This window comes from Actinia tenebrosa, unplaced genomic scaffold, assembly GCF_029948245.1.
Source record: "Actinia tenebrosa isolate PJP-AT-01 unplaced genomic scaffold, QUT_ActTen_1.0 PGA_scaffold10__47_contigs__length_13832649, whole genome shotgun sequence".
In the NCBI taxonomy this organism is placed as follows: domain Eukaryota; kingdom Metazoa; phylum Cnidaria; class Anthozoa; order Actiniaria; family Actiniidae; genus Actinia; species Actinia tenebrosa.
This window is the reverse complement of record NW_028292570.1, coordinates 4,929,042-4,946,623: the sequence shown is the minus strand read 5'-3', so window position 1 is coordinate 4,946,623 and position 17,582 is coordinate 4,929,042. Positions and strand designations below refer to the sequence as shown.

Sequence of the window (17,582 nt, the reverse complement as noted above, 5' to 3'; positions counted from 1 at the left end):
AACACTTTCTTTTTATCATGTTATCACACTCTTTAATAACAGAGCTCGCATAACTCAAAATATATTATTGAGCTAAATGGCAGGCAGACGAATATTTTAAATAAAAATCAAGGTTACATAAACTAAAATCCAAATCCAATGTTCCTATCTCGATAAAGAACCGTTTCGGACTGCCGGCAATTTAGTGTTTTGAGTCAGTACGTGACCAACAATTGATCTACAGAGATCTACAGACTTCAAGCAATTGGTAATTTTGAACGGCAATATGTAAAGTAGAACGAAACCAAAAAACACAAATAAATTTACACTACCTCCCCGACGGGCTTATCTGTTCAGGTCGGTTCTGCCACACAGATATTTGAAGCCATTTTTCATGTATTCTATCGAGTGTTTTGATTGGCCATTTTATTTCGTCTACGTCATAGGTCAGTTCTGCCATGGAGGTCCGTTTCACCATGGCACATTCGTTCGTTCGTTCGTTCGTTCGTTCGTTCGTTCGTTCGTTCGTTCGTTCGTTCGTTCATTCGTTCGTTCGTTCGTTCGTTCGTTCGTTCGTTCGTTCGTTCGTTCGTTTGTTCGTTTGTTCGTTCGTTCGTTCGTTCGTTCGTTCGTTCGTTCGTTCGTTCATTCATTTGTTCATTTATTCATTTATTTACCAATACAGCATCTTTATTTCAGGTCTATCAAGGACATTAACACTCTTGCTATGCCGAGCACTGGATAGCTCAACATTAACGACAGGAGAGCATTTTCTCTTCATACAATCAATTCGATCAAAAAGCTTTTTCACTTCACGTCTTATATCTGGAACCCTATAGCAAAATAAGATCGGGTTTAACGTCGAGTTCAAATACACGACAGTCGCTCCCGACTCGTACGCGATTTTCACTGCGGCACTGTATCCAACGATTACTCGAGTGACCATTGCACAGAAGAATGGAATGTAACAAAGTAACAACAGCACGAGTACGTACATGGCTGTAACAGCAGATTTCCTGTATCGCTTAATGTTGATGGTTACACTTCCTGGTTGATTCCCGCCAAAACGGGATACCTGTGCCTGGATTTGATCCTGGATTTGACTTCGATGCTTTTGGAGGATCCTAAAAATCTTCCAATAAGCTGTAAATGTGATGATCACATTTGAAACTAGAATGGGAGCCGGCACGAATGTCCAGTATTTATCTGACTTAAGTACAAAGAGAGACATTATAATCAAGAACGCCGCAATCCAAAACAAAGTCGCGGTGAGAACAACTTTACGAACAGTAACGACAACAGCGTAGCGAAGATGAAGGTGAAGCGCAAGGAATCTCTCAACCGCTAAGGCAGTTATAGTTAGCATGGATACTCCAGCACAGATCCATCCAACAACCCAATGTATCACCCTAGCAACGCAAGAAGCACGCTTCAAGACCAGTATCTCAGCAACTTTATACGTGACGTAAGCAGGCTGGGTGATGCAGCCAATCACTAGATCAGACAGCGCTAGGCACCCAAGAAGAACATTGGACGGCGTGTGCAGATTGGGATGACGTAATATTATTAGAAGTAGTACTGTATTTGATACCGTTGCAGTCAAGGCGAAGATGGAGTTCAGAATGCACGTGATTATAGCCGTGACGTAGGTGGGTCCTTCGGGTATTTGCATTACTTCGGTGAGAAAATAACACCGACCCATATCTGTTATATTCTCTTCCATGGTGGCATCGAGACCTGCTAAAAAAATACAAACATTACTAAATAGACCCCTTGCAGCACGTCGGAACGCAGCTCAATAGCGCAGCGCAGCCGTGACGTCATAAAATCGAAGACAAAGGCGAAATTCGGACAAACAAACTTACAAGTTTACTTTCAGCAGATAATTTTCACAGCCGATCGCAGTTGATCTTAGTTTACATGGGTTATTATTGTAACTTTAAGCAAAAATAATAAAATCGGTTCGTATAATCCTCGTAGCGGTTAAACAGAATGCAATGTTTGTCCGAATCTTTAAGCTATTTTTAGGATCAGCGCGAAGGGTAAATCAATTTACCACTTTCCACACATCGGTTCACTGGTCAAACACAAAGCATTCAGTCGAGGTTGCAAAGGTCAAATTTGAATAATCCTTTGAAAGTACTTTGGCTCCTCGCTTGGACGCTTTGTGTTGGACCAGTGAACCAATGGGCTTTCATTACACGGCGGCCATGTTTATTCTCATGGGAATAAAAAACCTTTGTTTAACCTGCATTGATTTATTCTTAAGCTCTTGTATGTGAGGCTACGCAGTGGTAGAATCTATTGTTCCAACCAACATGGCTACCGCGTGAAAAAGGCCCATGTATGGAAAAAGGTGAATGATGGCGTTATTGACAGACTCCCTTGCACACTTTCTTTTGTTCAATTAATTAGCACCAATTGTCTTATTATTCTTATGAGAGAATACAAATTTTACTATAAGAGAAAAAATTTGCCAAGCATTATGGTAGCAGGAGTGAAATGACGCCATCATTGCAAAAGTCCAATTCTCATGAGATTGATTTTTTTCCAAACTGAGCTGCTTTGACATCCCACCTTTTAGTAGAATCATAGGTCACGTGACAAAAAATCACATGGCATGCATGAAGATGAGAAAAGAAGTTGATATACACTTAATAGACCTCTTCGGCTTGGGGTAATGTTTTCCCATTTCAAACCACGTGTCATTCCCTTGAGAATAAGATTCTTTGTTTGAGCTGTATATATATTCATGTGTCTTCACATGTGCAACCAAGCGCAAACCTTAAACAAAGAAGTGATACTCTAGGGAATGACACGTGGTCTGAAGTGGGAAAACATTACGTCAGAGCCGCGAAGAGGTCTATTGAAGAATCGTTGTCGGGTTCAGAAACATAGAACATAGAAGCTGAGACCGAAATGGCACATGGGAAGTACGTTAATTAGATGCATGCTGTGACCGGCGACCCGTGGCATCATCCACTGTTTTTAATACGCGTTTGGCATTCTAAACCGACTGCATGGAGGGCGCAAATGAATAAATTATAATATAATTATGTCATTTCCCATGTGCCATTTCGGTCTCAGTTTTTTTGTTATGTTTCTGAACCCAACAACGATTCTTTAATTGAGTGTATACGATAAATATAAACACGACATTTGGTGGCTATCATTGATTTTCTCATCCCTAAAAAAAAAAAATACAACTTTTCGCTATTTTCTTCGTGTTGCTGCTGTTGTGAAAGCTTCATAAACTTTATAACTCAACAACTCAACACTCAATCAAAGAATATTTTACCATTCAATTATTTACTATCCTTTTCAAGTCCGAAGTGTATCTTAAGAATTGTGCGTTCTGATCATGATTGACTCCACGAGATGGCGTTATTTTCTATTGCAGACTGCGTTCCGACCCGTTCCGGTATCCTTGTCGATAACGGATTGCTAAATCCGCCTTGAAAACGAACCCAGTCTTCGGTGTAATGACCTTGGTTCGTATAATAAAGACCTCTGGCACAATTTTTTAACAGGCCTCTCTTTAAACTATTTCTACTAAATAAGACATCCCTGTATAAATATTGTTAGAAAACTCATTAATAATTCATGAAGGAAACACAATAGAAATCATGACCATGAAGGAGGTTTTATATCTGATATAGATTCGTCTTCATTTGCATAAACTTTAACTTGGATTTTCTCTACCAAACTTGGTTCATTTCGTAAAGAATTCGGTACAGTATGAGAACATACATCTGGAGTTTTCCAAGCCGTTTAATAAACTCGCAGATCGTGTTTTATCGGGTCTAAAACCACTCGGCTACGCCTCGTGTTTATACCCGATAAAACACTCCTGCTCGTTTATTAAACAGTACTTAGAATAAATAAACAAGTAAAATAAATAGAGTCACAGGATAGTATAACTACTAATTAAATGTCATCTTGAATCCATTCTTCGTCCTCCTAATATTGATTCGTGTGGACAGTATACGCAGTTTTATCTCTACAACAGGTTTGTTATACACCTATTTCAAAAAACGTTGTCGGTTGGATATCTGAAATCAAGAATTGTGGGGACTGAGTGTTTTCTCGTTCAAAATTCAATATACACTTACCCAGATAGTTTGCCAGCGCAGGTCATCGCTCAAAGTCAGTATATCAAGATATTAACTTTTTGCTAACTACTAATTAAATCCACAAACAATTTACAGCTTACAACCCACAATTCCGTTCGGTCTCAGCTCTCAGCTCTCCGACTAGGTTTTTTAAAATAGATGTATACCTGCTAGCTTTATAAGAGCTACCCTCGAAAAATATGGATTTTTAGATTTAAAAAATCGGATTCTGTAGGATGAACAAGCCAATACTTGATATAAAAACCGTGATTATTTTAGTGTGTTATTTTTGATTCTAATAAGCCTGAAGCGAGATGACGTTTTACCCCCGACTCTATACCATAATAGTTTTTAAAATTCTTTCATATTAAAATTTTTGATTCCTTAGAGAATACAGGAACAATAGTCATAATTAAAGAACAAAAGCAGAGTGAAAAGGATTATGGTCTAGAGACGGGGGTAAAACGTCATCTCGCTTCAGGCTTATTACTGAAATATGAAAGTTCTAGCACTTTTGACTAAACAATAGGCTGATGAAAAATTATTGATGGCATAATTAAGTACCCGTATTAGATAAAACAATTATCAAAACTCACCGGCTATTCTTCGTGAAAATTTTAATATAAAAAATGTAATATATAGCGCGAATTCCCAAATGCTGTTTTTCATTTCAAATAAAGTAGTTGACGTGGAAACGGTTATGCGAGGATAATCATTGCCTTTCTTCTAGTGCAGCTGTTGTACGACTGTTTATGACATTACGTGTTTTTACAAGAATTCCCGTTCTTTGTTTGTATTTGTGAGTAAAACTGTGTAAAAATAATCAAATATTCTGAAAGGCTTTTCTCGGCATTTATTGAAGCTTTATGACTTTAGGTGTTGAATGTAAATAAAAGGACTGACATTTTATGAGAGTGTGCCTTTATCTTTGGAGAGTATTATTGTGGATGTTTTGAAAGAAAGAAGTGATAATGTATAATATTTATGAGAATGTTATGACATCTTGTAAAAAAAATAGAGACTAAAGATATTGAAACGTGGGGAAAAAAGAAAACGAAAGGGAGTACTGAGAATATATAGTGGCAAGAAGATTTAAGGAATAGCGAAAGAAATGAGTAACGAAATAAAGAAGGAAGAAAGAAAGAATGGACGAATGAATGAATGAACGAATGAACGAATGAGCGATATATAGTGGCAAGGAGATTAAAGGAATAGCGAAAGAAATGAGTAACGAAATAAAGAAGGAATGAAGAAAGAATGGACGAATGAATGAATGAACCAATGAGCGAAGGCCAAGGAAGGATTGAAGGAAGGAGAGAGGAGGAAAGGGAAGCCAAAGAAAAAATATATATTGCAAGCAAATATCGTATCAATAATAAAAGCAAACTTTGTTCAAATAGTTCTTTACATCTAGCCTAAACATCTAACGCCCAAACAATATGCGAAAGTAGTTGTCTTCGTTTCAAATTCAAGGGAGTACACTCAAAGTGTATTACATGAAAATCGACATTTTGGTAGCTTGAAGAAGCTTAATTAAAAGACTTACGAATATGTCATTTCTGGCTGTCAGAAATAAGACCTGCAATTTTAGCTCAAAATGAAGTTGAGTGAAATCAGTCCACAGAGTGATGGTTTAAGTCGTCTTCGAATTTTTGCCCTATACTTTAGCTTGGATCAGAATATAAAGAACACAACCCGTTTATTCCTGTTTCTTAATTTAATTTAATTCAACTTTTTGTTTTATTTTTGGTTGTATTTTTTCTGGGGGGGGGGGGGGGGGTCGTTTCTGCAACTATTTATTGCTAGCCAAATTTAATCTTAGTGCTACGGTAAGTTAGACTAGAGTCATTCCTCAATCAAATCAAGGCAAAATAACTGTCCAGCTTTTTAGCGACAAACAAATTAAAATTTTTAGCATGCATATTACATGAAGTATTATTATTTTGTAGGAATAAATAACAGTTTTTATGAGAGGTTTCAAATTTTATCTAAGTGTAAAACTAAGGAACCGTCTAAAAAAAAATTTAGAATTTATTCAAAGATGAGCTTTTAGTCGTTTGGCTGTTTATTAGTGATTATTTAAGTAATCTACTATTGTCTCCAAATCACAAGATATTAATAATTTTCACTTATTGATGAATGCATGTATGTGTAGTACGTGTTAATCGAGTTTCGAAGGCAAAGCTTAAGTCAATTATTCTGCTATTTATACGAAAAGGGAGGATTGCCCAAAACATCGTAGACACGGAATATTAAATAGTACGTTAATAGAGCAGTAGTACCATGTTAAAAAATAAGGCCAAAAGTAAAGGCAAGTATTCTGTTTTAATATAGGTATACTACTAGGTGTACTATAGGTATAACATGTTGGTTTAGCCTGGTTTTGGCTTCTAAAAGGACTCTCGTTATAATTTACCGCGAGGACTCGATCTGCAATTCACCTTGCATTATTATTTATTCATACAAAATAAGATGTATTGGCTATAATAGGTAAAATATGTTGATTTAGCCTTGTTCTGACTCCTAAAGACTTCCTTAATGATTTCCTTGACGACAGAGCCTGTGACGAAGCAGCATATCTTGATTTTTCACAAGAAACAAAAATGTCTTACAGAAGTCAATTATTCACTAGAAACCGTTCACCTTTTTAACAGTTCAGTCCAGTTCAGCAAGATCTTGTTCGTAAGAAAATGTTGGCATATTTAGGTGGAATCCAATTTTTTGCTTCGTTTTGTCTTGCCTTATGATATTTGCCAATACTTTTGAAAAACATGCATTATTTGTACATACAAAATACGCGAAAGCTTATTTAAAATGTTTACTAAGTCAGCCTAAACCTAAATATTATAAAAAGTCAAACATTTAGCTTCAGATAATAGTTTAAAAACCTAGATTTTGTGTAAAATATATATTAAGTTTAATTTTCGTTTTATAAGAGCTAAATTCATTTTCATACGAAAACTAAAAAAGTCTCAAATAACGTTTCAGTAGGCAAACATAGAGATTTAAACAGGATTGTTTTTGAACTCACCTCGACATGGATCTTTAATCTTGGTAGTTTTTGTTTGTTTGCGTGTTTGTTTTTCCCCAAAATATGGACTTTTGGTTTTAAAATGTACGTCTTAAAGTCGACTTAAAAACACCGAGGAGGTTTACACCTCTCGGGCTAAAAGACCCAAAAACTCTTGATAAGGCCGCAGCATAACTGTGCTGCTTACAAAATAAAGTAAAATTTACGAGACCAAAACATTTTTCCCCCTTTTAATTTCGCTTTTCTAGTGGACAGAATCAACCAATCACCGATCAGTACATTGATCACGTGACATTATCGAGGTTTTCGATCGTAGAGCTATATAGACATTGGTCAGGTCCATTTGTCACTAGTTTTGAATAAAGAAATTAAAAGAGTCAAGCAGCTGTTTTGGTAACGATTAGGTTATTTTCACCTTGGCAGTTGATCCGTTTAATTACTAGAAAATGAAATGCTGTTTTGAAAAGCCGTGAAAAAGTTTTAAAATTTTACGGCTTGAAGGAGACAAAGTGCTAAAATAAAACTGAAAGCATCGTGGAGATTATAATGTTTCAAATTCTTATTTTTATCATATATTTTTTAGTGTTGATTTTCATTTCCCATGCATATGTAAGAAAGATAGAAAGAAAGGAAGAATGGAAGAAACTGACTGTGAATAAAAGTCTGTGCCAAAAATATATTGAATAACAGGTTGCACTTCCGTCTTCTCATTTAGACTTATTGGACTTTATTACATTTTTCTGACAGATCGATAATCAAATGCTTTAGTAAAACGCAGATTCTGTGAATCTTCAGAAGTAATTAAATTTCAAAATGCTTCTTCAACATTGAGACATCCATATTTTCTAAGAGGCTACTTATAAGCGACTACTCGCACTAGGCAATCAGCATTACTTGCATCTGCTCTCACAGGTTTGTCTGGTGACAGCTCAGTAATCACGTGCTGATTAATTCACTGAGAGCAAATGAATGAATATCTTGATTATGGCATGGGTGAAATATACTGGTGAGCAAACAAACTCTTTACAACCTGTTTCGAGAGATCGTAATAAAACTGCATTTCGTAACACACTGGTTACACATCGTTTCATTCAGTTCTTTACAAGTAGCTAAAAAGAATCACTAATTTAAAATAAAATAAAAAATTTTGCTCACCAGTAGAGACACGTGACCGTTAACTGCAAAGAGCCTATTGCCTCGCAGTAGACATTCCCCGAATCGTATTGAGTGACAATAGCAATGGCTTCCAAGGCTTCTAGTCGTGATGGAATAATATAAATGCATGAACACATCGAGTCCGATCTCCACTTGTGACTTCGTTTCGTGGTCACTCAAACGAATTCGGCAAACGTCTATTAGCCATATATTCTGAGGTTGAAGAAAACTGGGTCTAGTTGGCATTGCATTGTGGGACAAATTTAGGGACGAAATTCTTGGGGTGCAACCACACGACCCAAAACCCAGGGTGGGCTGGAGGAAAAATCGAAAAAAACCTTGGAAAAATTCACAACCCCCCCCCCCCCCCCCCAATTCTATCTAAAAAAATCTTTGCCCTCCACCTCCCCCCCCCCCCCCTCCTTGTGACACTTTAGACATACCTTAATTATTTGTTCCAACCCCCACCCCCTTTGAGTCAGCAAATACCATTATAGCCCCCCTTTCTTCGTGTGATTGTTTTTCAAAGCCCCACCTACTCCCCCCAAGGCATAATTAATGAACAGTCCCTTACTTATGTAAGCACGCTGGGAGTTGTCGAGCACGAGAGAAACAAAACTTTAGTTAAGGAAAACGAGGCGTAGTCAAGTGTTTCTCTTGGTTTTCGAGTGCTCTACTGCTCCCATGGTGCTTATATCAAGTAAAGGGATATTGGATCCCGATACAGAGATTTAAGCAGCCGTTTTATACGTTTTATATGTTGCGCACTCGATCATATATTGGCATGTTAGACTGCGCAATATTAAGTAAATAAATATTATTATTATATATGTTGCTTTAAAATTCTTTTAACGATTTCGCTCGAGCGTGTTTCTTTACTCTGATATGAACACGGTAAACATTGCGATCAACGCGCTTTGTATCCGCCAATATTTTCTTGATATATGTGGTTAAATAAAATATTTAAGCAAAGTTAGACTTGAACTAAGTTGCCTGTTATCGCAAGTATCTGTCATCAAGAGGCTATAGCTTCGCGGCCATCTGATAAGCAAATTAATGTCTCACGCAATGAGATGAATGATGAACAGATGGTATCTGGGGACGAGGCTTGCATCGGGTGCTATCCAATTTCGCTAACGCCACGTGCTATCCGATTTCGCTAACGCTATGCGCCATATCACCCACCCAAGCACCAACGCCAAGCTCATCTACGTGTGATGAGTTTAAAGATAATAAAATATTTACTTGTTTGATTAATAACGGAATCCAGGAAAGTATATATACTGATGATCTCATGAAGTTGGTGCAAAGCTTAAATGGTTGTTATGAAAAGAAGTACAATGATATAATAAACAGGTTTTAAAACAGCGGATATATGCGTCGATATTGATATATTGAACATAAAAAAGGGAGCCCCCCAACTTAGGGCTATTATCACAAAAGAATAATCAACAGCAGCAACAACAACAACAGCAGCAACAACAGCAGCAACAACAGCAGCAACAACAACAACAGCAACAACTGAGGAAGCAACAACGACAACAGCAACAATTACAGCTGAAGCAACAACAACAACAACAACAACAAACGTCAACAGCAACAACAACAACTATACCATGCCATAAGCAGCACAACTACAGCTAAAGCAACAACAACAACAACAACAACAACAAACGTCAACAGCAACAACAACAACTATACCATGCCATAAGCAGCACAACTACAGCTAAAGCAACAACAACAACAACAACAACTGTAATAACAGTAACAATTATGATTATGATTATGATTACGATATTTATAAAGCGCTCTTTTTCATATACATACGTTCAAAGGCGCTTTACAATGATTTATGAATGAGAGATGGTTTGTATGAGGTGTAGGCACTGAGGGTTGTCACTGCCAGGGTTTCATTACGTCCTCAGTGGTTCTTTTACGTCTCTCCGATATTGGTTAGTAATCTATTATATAAGACTTATTGGTGAGCTTATTCAATGAGTTTTATTCAGCTTATTAATTGTTATATTTTCGAGTTCTATACCTACCAATATACATCGAGGAATCTGTTAGACATTCATTCCTGGAAAGAAAGAAAAATAATTTGATAGACGGGAAAAAAGATTAATGATAAATTGAAAACAGAATATGCAAAATAAAGTTTGAGTTGAGTAGAAAAAACTAGCCAACCATTTGCTAAGCTTTTTTGGAATAATGCTATTAGCTTGGATTGTAAGCTCTACATACCCTCGAAATAAAATAAAATAAAATAAAATTAAATTAAATTAAATTAAAATAAAATAAAATAAAATGAAATAAAATAAAATAAAATAAAATAAAATAAAATAAAATAAAATAAAATAAAATAAAATGAAATGAAATGAAATGAAATGAAATGAAATGAAACGAAATAAAATGAAATAAAATAAAATAAAATAAAATAAAATAAAATAAAATAAAATAGAAGAAAATAGAATAAAATAAAATAGAATAAAATAAAATAAAATAAAATAGAAGAAAATAGAAGAAAATAGAATAGAAAAGAATAGAAAAGAATAAAATAAAATAAAATAAAATAGAATAAAATAAAATAGAATAGAATAGAATAGAATAGAATAGAATAGAATAGAATAGAATAGAATAGAATAGAATAGAATAGAATAGAATAGAATAGAATAGAATAGAATAGAATAAAATAGAATAGAATAAAATAAAATAGAATAAAATAGAATAAAATAGAATAGAATAGAATAGAATAGAATAAAATAGAATAAAATAGAATAGAATAAAATAGAATAGAATAAAATAGAATAGAATAAAATAAAATAAAATAAAATAAAATATGAGTTGAGTAGAGTAGAGCTAAATCTAGTCAACGATCAAAAAGCTATCGTCTTGGATTGTAAAAGTCTACATACCCTCGAAAGCAGTCGTTCATAATCTTTCACAAGACAAATAAAAGCACACCATGGTGGCGATGATCGGCCCACAGCATCGCGCAGAACTATTAATTACTTTTCTAATGACACCACGTACGATTTGACTTTTTTGTTTTTTGTTTTCTTTGTTGTCACCGGTTGCAATTTTTTTTTTTTTTTTTTTTTTTTCTTCTTTTTTTTTTGGGTGTTCATCCTCCAGTTAAAATCATTTCAGATAATTGATACGTATATCGTAATTTTACAAGTAATATATGATTATCGATAAAATATCTATTTTCCTATCCTTCACATGTGAAGACAACACCACACCGATAGGAGCTCTTAGTACTCATTTAATGAATTTTAAATAGCCGCTTTGAGATACGGATTTTATCTTCTCGTGTTGTGAATATCTTATTCATTTACAGCGCAAACTCGTAATATAGTCACTTCAACATTCGAAGCGGCCATGTAATATTCTCTTTTTAGTATATTTTTACACAAGTGAATATAATAAATAAGGCTCGCTCATTGGTCACAATTTACGTCTTTTTCTGCTATGTTGTTTTTACCTACAGATGAATATAGTGCGCACGCGCAAGCTTGTATGTTGATTTGTGCCGCTTACCGGATGAGATCAATGAAATTAAAAGGAAAAAAAACTCTCTCTCCATTATTGGTTATATTCACTTGCGTTGAAAATACTAAGAAGACTAGAAATGCTCGCGCGTCTTGGTAAACATTCCCTGACATTCAATTGCCATCGGCGAATAATTGTTGAATTTTATTGCATGGAAAGGTATTATTCATAGAAATGACTTCAATTTATTCAAGCACATTTCTTGAACAGCTGGGTGAGCATTATGTATGAAGCTCAAACAAATTTCATGAAAGTGTATAGCTAAAATATGCGGTATTTTTAGGAACATCAGAAAATCTCCAAAGTGCTGTAGGCGTACAAAAATCGATATCGCGCCGGTTACGATTTTAGTAGGAAATGATAAATTATGAGAACTAGATAGTTTCGGTAAAGAGACAGATAAGGCAAAAAACGAAAGACGAAATTGGGGATCGGGGGGGATAAAGGAACGAACAAACGAAAGAATTATAATTTAGTCAATAAACTATAAACCAAAGAATACCGGAATGATTGAAGGACCCAACAATGGAAAAAAGAAAGAACGATCTATCAACACACGATCGAGTTTTAAAAGACTTAGCAAAAGTAAGGATGAAGTCACAAATAAATGGGCAGATGGAAGAATAAATGAATGTGAAATGTGAATGTTGAAGAATACCTAAATGAACGCACACACTCACGAATTCTACGAACCATGGAAAAGCAAACCTATTGCGCATGCGCAAACGAATGAATTGTAGCAAGAACGGCGGGTCAACGTTGGACCAATTCATGCTTACAATCGCCTAAAAGTCCGTGAAACATTAATTACTAAATAGTACAAAATAGTGCTGGTTAAACAATAGAAAACAATGGAATTTGAATGAAATTGTGCTATTTAGTATTACTAAAGTTTCACGGATTTACTGTAGTCACTCTAACTGTTTTCGAAAACAAGAACAAAAAATTCAAGACGAGAACAAAGATAAAACATGTTTTCTTTTTACATGAAACACCTGTTCATACTTACTGCAATTACGGGCTTAGCCTGATGATTTCCTTGCCAAAAAAATTAAGATTAATCACTTCTAATAAACCGTGCACCAAGAAAATTATCGATTTTCCCAGCATGGAGTCTTTTGATAACTAAGAAAGAGTATTTCTGAAATAATTACACAACACAGAAAAGATCGTGTCGATCATCGAGATCTCGATGCCATAAATATGCAAATGATTGCTTGATTTTTACATGCAGTCAAGACTATATTTACACATGCACAACTTCATACTACATGTAAACAGACTATTATTTTGTAAAGTTAATTTAAGAAGTAGAGTCTATTTTTTTTTTTTTTTTTTTTTTTTTTTTTGGTACTATTCTCTACTTTCACATTCCCATCTTTGCGTCCTTTAGGGGGTAACCAGAGGGTAAAAACCCACTTATTTTGCTGAAGGCTGATCAGACAATGTTGACAATACCTTGTTTGGTATCCAAAAATAAAATGAAGAAGTAAAAAACAGAAAAAAATAGAAGCTTGAAGACGTTTAAGGTAAATTTTAAACATTTTTTTCGTAAGTCAATACATTTTCTGTAAGACCAAAACTCTTGATGATCTGTACACGCAAAAATAAATTCGAATAAACTGATAATCAGTATTGTTCAGATAAAAGCAGGTATAGTATAAATTCAATTAAGAAACCTTTCAATTTGGGACAGTTGTTTGATTGGTTATCCCCCAAAGACGCAAGGCATTATGGGGATGTTGAAGTAGAGAATTAAAAAAATTAGGTCGTCATTTCATGATGTACAAAAAATCCCCAAAAAAATCGAAAACGGAGACATATTTAAAAGTTCTTAAGATGGGTTTTTCCATAAGATATGTTTGTCACAGGAGGTACACTGCCACTAAGCCTTTATATATAGCAATTATTCGCCGAAGGCGAAGTGATTATCGGGGAATATTTACCGAGACACGAGTCTTCGAGCAGCGAGGTAAATATTCTCCATATTCACCGAGTTGTTTGTTTTAGCATATACCAACAAGTTGTGTACAGAGTAACTTATTTTTATATACAAGAATTCAATAAAAACAAACAAACAGAAACTTTTAGTTTGCGTGACGAATTATATATGAATTATATACCAAAATGTTCAGGAAAGCCCTGGGTTTTCAAATCCACTTCTGTTTTTTTTGACAGGTTCTGTTTTATTTCAAGGAGAGGCGATTTTCTAGCTTGACCCCGGTTATGTCATGCATTTTCTCTTGTAAAATACATCCAATAGCGTACATTCCTCAACTCAAAAAGTACGGTGGTTTTTTTTCAATAGAATTCAATCTAAACCATATCATACAGTCTGTGAATAGTTGAATTAACTGAATTCACTTCTGTTTTTTGCCTAGATATTCATTATTTTGAAAAAAGATCCAAAAACCGTGTTTTTGAGACATAATTTGTATGGGCTCATATGAGGGGGCGTGAGCTTGAAATCGTAGCTGACCAAATGTTAACAGATTTTTTCTGATGTTAAATAATCTACAATAAATATATATTAATTATAGAACGCATAATGATTATAGAACGCCATGAAAATAAATAGAAATAGGTATTTTTCAACGAAGGTAAGGAAAGTATTGAAAACAAATAATTTTTACGATGATAAATGATAGAGTGCACGCACTAAACCCGTGCACAATAATTAGTATTAATTATACAGCTTTTCATTAATCCCATATAGGTAACTGTCCAATTAGTATATGTAGTAGGACTTCATGCTGTCCAATTAAGAAAAAAAATAGGAGGAAAATTCCGAGGACTGACAAAATTGGTAATTTGGCAGTCAGAGGAATTTTTCGAGTCTAATTATTTCTTGATTGGGGAGCATGAAATCCCATTACCTATTAATTATATAGCTGCCTAATTAACCCCATATCAACAAGATCTGTCCAATGAAAATAATAATACAGCTTCTCCTTAATCTCATATAGGTAACTGTCCAATTATTTTCTTAATTGGACAGGTCTTGTTGATATGGGATTAATTAGGCAGCTATATAACAGGGTTCGTGCTGAGGTAAGCGCTTAAAATTCAAGGACTATTCAAGGAGTATACGAGGACCCAAAAATGAATTTTCAAGAGTATGTTCAGCTAAATATGCCAAGGTTTTACACGGTGGTTGCACATGGCCGACTTTCAGATTTTCCAATCTTTCTGACTAGATCTATTTCAGAACCATGCAAGTAATGATCAAAGCAAAAATTCAAGGAGTTTTCAAGGAGTTTCGCTAAAATCATAAAATTCAAGAGCTTTTTTTCTTCAAGTGCCCTTGAAAACGTGAATTAAATTCAAGGAGTTTTCAAGGAGTTTAAGGAGTAGCACGAACCCTGATATAAGTACTATTTCATACAAAATAATTTGCTTTATTAAATTTTGCAAAAATGTTTCTGCTGTGCTGCAGAAACATTTCATGCTTCCAAGACGCATGGAAACAATGTTCCCCAATGTTTCCTCGTTTAGCCACGAAAGTCAACATTCTAAAAGTTCGTTACTTAGCAACGCTAGCTCTATCTTGAAAGTGCGCATGCGCTAACCTATATTGAGTAAACATGTTTCCCGATGTTCCCTGACAGTTTTGCCACCTTTGGAAACATTTAAGAAAACATGTTTCTAGAAACACATGTTTCCTCGTTTAAACCGAATTCAGTTATTGTTTTATCATACATGTTGTAAAATAAGAATAAAGATTTAATTCTGTTTTCGGGAAAAATTGTTTAAAAGTAATACTTGATTAATTGACGTCAGTCTCAATCTCTTCTAGTTACAGTAAACCTCCACGGCTTGGGTGTAATGTTGTCTATTTCACACCACGTGTCATTCCCTTGAGAATAAGATTCTTTGTTTGAGCTGTATACATATTCATGTGTCTTCTCATGTGCAACCGAGCGCAATCGTTAACAAAGAAAGGATATTCTAGGGAATGACACGGGGTCTGAAATGGGACAACATTACGCCCAAGACGAGGAAGTCGAATAATAAAACATGATGATAATGATGATAATGATGATGATGGTGGTGGGGATGATGATGGTGATATTGATAATTTGACCCAAAAAAGACAACTGGGTTTGCGCCATACTAAAACTCTAATAAACATAGAGGTCTAGAAATGAAATGATTTGAGAAAACTTGGCATGTCGTCTAGTTCTTGGCATTTCTCTCTGATTGTTCACAATAAAATAAATACTATTTACCTTGTTCTCATTGGTTTCTTTTATATTGTTCTTAGTATCTAAGCACTCCTTTCTACCACCTCTTTCTCTTTTACTCCGAAGAAGGACTAGCGTCCTAAACGTCAGTAAGTTTTTTCATCTTTTTACGGTGTAAAATTTACCCGTCTATCAGTGTTAAATACCATTCCAGTATCCCTAAGGGCGATTTGTTAACAGAATGGCTGCCAATTAATAAAAACGGTTGAGAAATTCTTTTAACTTTGCCTAAACAATGATTTATTACTCTACCTTAAGGAAACCGCATCTCAGATATAATTTAATTTCAGGAACCAATTTGTGCGCCCTTTTTTTAATGAAGAACTCAATTAATTTTCTGGTTTCCTTTGCAAGCCTAATAGCGCAGTTTTAGACGTAAACAAACTTAATACTTTGAATTTGGCCTAAAAAAGCCTCAGGGCTGATCTAAGTTAGGGCACGACTAACTCAAAGATTAAACCCTGAAACAAACTCTATGCTGATCTAAGTCAGGGCACGGCTAACTCACAGATGAAACCCTGAAACAACCTCTGGGCTGATCTAAGTCAGGGCACGACTAACTCATAGATTGAACCCTGAAACAACCTCTGTGCTGATGTAAGTCAGGGCATGGCTAACTCACAGATCGAACCCTGAAACAACCTCTGAGCTGATCTAAGTCAGGGCATGGCTAACTCACAGATCAAACCCTGAAACAAACTCTGTGACTAACCCACATATCGATACCTGAAACAACCCTTTTGTCTGATGAAAGTCAAGGCACATCTAACCTAACTCACAGATTGAATTGGAATTTAGAGTGTTGAGTTTTACAGCGAACTCGGATGAAAAAACTTCGATCAAGGGTGAAACCTTACACTACTCACGAGTGATGCTGAATCTGCGAGTCGAATCCGAGACAGCTGAGGCGAGAGACGAGTACGCTACCGCTATAATCTAAAGCAAATTTAAACCGACCATCACTGACATCAGCGTCGAAAGCCATAGGGTGTCCGTAATTAATGCTGGCATGAATCAAGATAAGTTTCTACTCAAAGCACCACATACTTCATACTTCTATTGAAAAATATACAACATATTAGATGATTATCATTAAAACGTTTTTCCAATCTTGTCTTCTTTCATATGTTATATTATTAAAATGCTATTCAAAATGATTTTAATCAAAATAGTAATTCTAATGTTTCTGACTGCCCAGTGTTCTTCCGAGAGTCGATATGTAAACGAGGAGTGTGCGAGACCTTATGAGTTCAAACTATGAACCTCTGACTGATCGCAATGATAGAGACATTTTTTAACACCTTGGACAATTATTTACATGTTTCTATCATTGCAAGCTTATCGTTCGTCTCGCTTCGATACAAAGGCACGGCTACCTTTCAAGATGGCGCAGGGAACTGTGAAGGGGACTATTGCTTAAAATAAAGAGGTAAGCGCATAATCATTTCTTTGCCCTCCAGTCATCTGTCGGCTGTTGAATAATCCGCATTACATCAAACCTGCGAA

General features: G+C 35.3%; 1 protein-coding gene across 4 annotated transcripts; it reads right to left on the bottom strand.

The window, feature by feature from the left end:
- Window positions 1-583: 583 nt before the first annotated feature.
- LOC116288188 (melanocyte-stimulating hormone receptor-like) lies at window positions 584-11,319 on the bottom strand. 4 transcript variants are annotated; one of them, XM_089026274.1, is made up of 3 exons: window positions 11,193-11,319; window positions 10,323-10,357; window positions 584-1,716 (listed from the first exon to the last, which is right to left on the bottom strand). In XM_089026274.1, the coding sequence occupies exons 1-3, from the start codon at window positions 11,210-11,212 to the stop codon at window positions 653-655; spliced, it is 1,119 nt and encodes a 372-aa protein (XP_088882400.1). In that variant the 5' UTR covers window positions 11,213-11,319; the 3' UTR covers window positions 584-652. The 4 variants fall into 4 exon arrangements, with proteins under 4 accessions (XP_088882400.1, XP_031550803.2, XP_031550801.2 ...); XM_031694943.2 differs by lacking the exons at window positions 10,323-10,357; window positions 11,193-11,319 and adding an exon at window positions 7,123-7,297 and having other exon boundaries at window positions 584-1,719; XM_031694941.2 differs by lacking the exons at window positions 10,323-10,357; window positions 11,193-11,319 and adding an exon at window positions 7,123-7,297.
- Window positions 11,320-17,582: the final 6,263 nt, after the last annotated feature.

Excerpts from the sequence above, each read along its gene's own strand:
- LOC116288188 (XM_089026274.1), bottom strand. The coding sequence starts at position 11,212 with ATGAACGACTGCTTTCGAGG. Across the intron at positions 10,358-11,192 it reads ATGAACGACTGCTTTCGAGG|GAATGAATGTCTAACAGATT; the intron begins GTATGTAGACTT and ends CTTTCTTTCCAG. Across the intron at positions 1,717-10,322 it reads AGATTCCTCGATGTATATTG|GTCTCGATGCCACCATGGAA; the intron begins GTAGGTATAGAA and ends TTTTTTTAGCAG.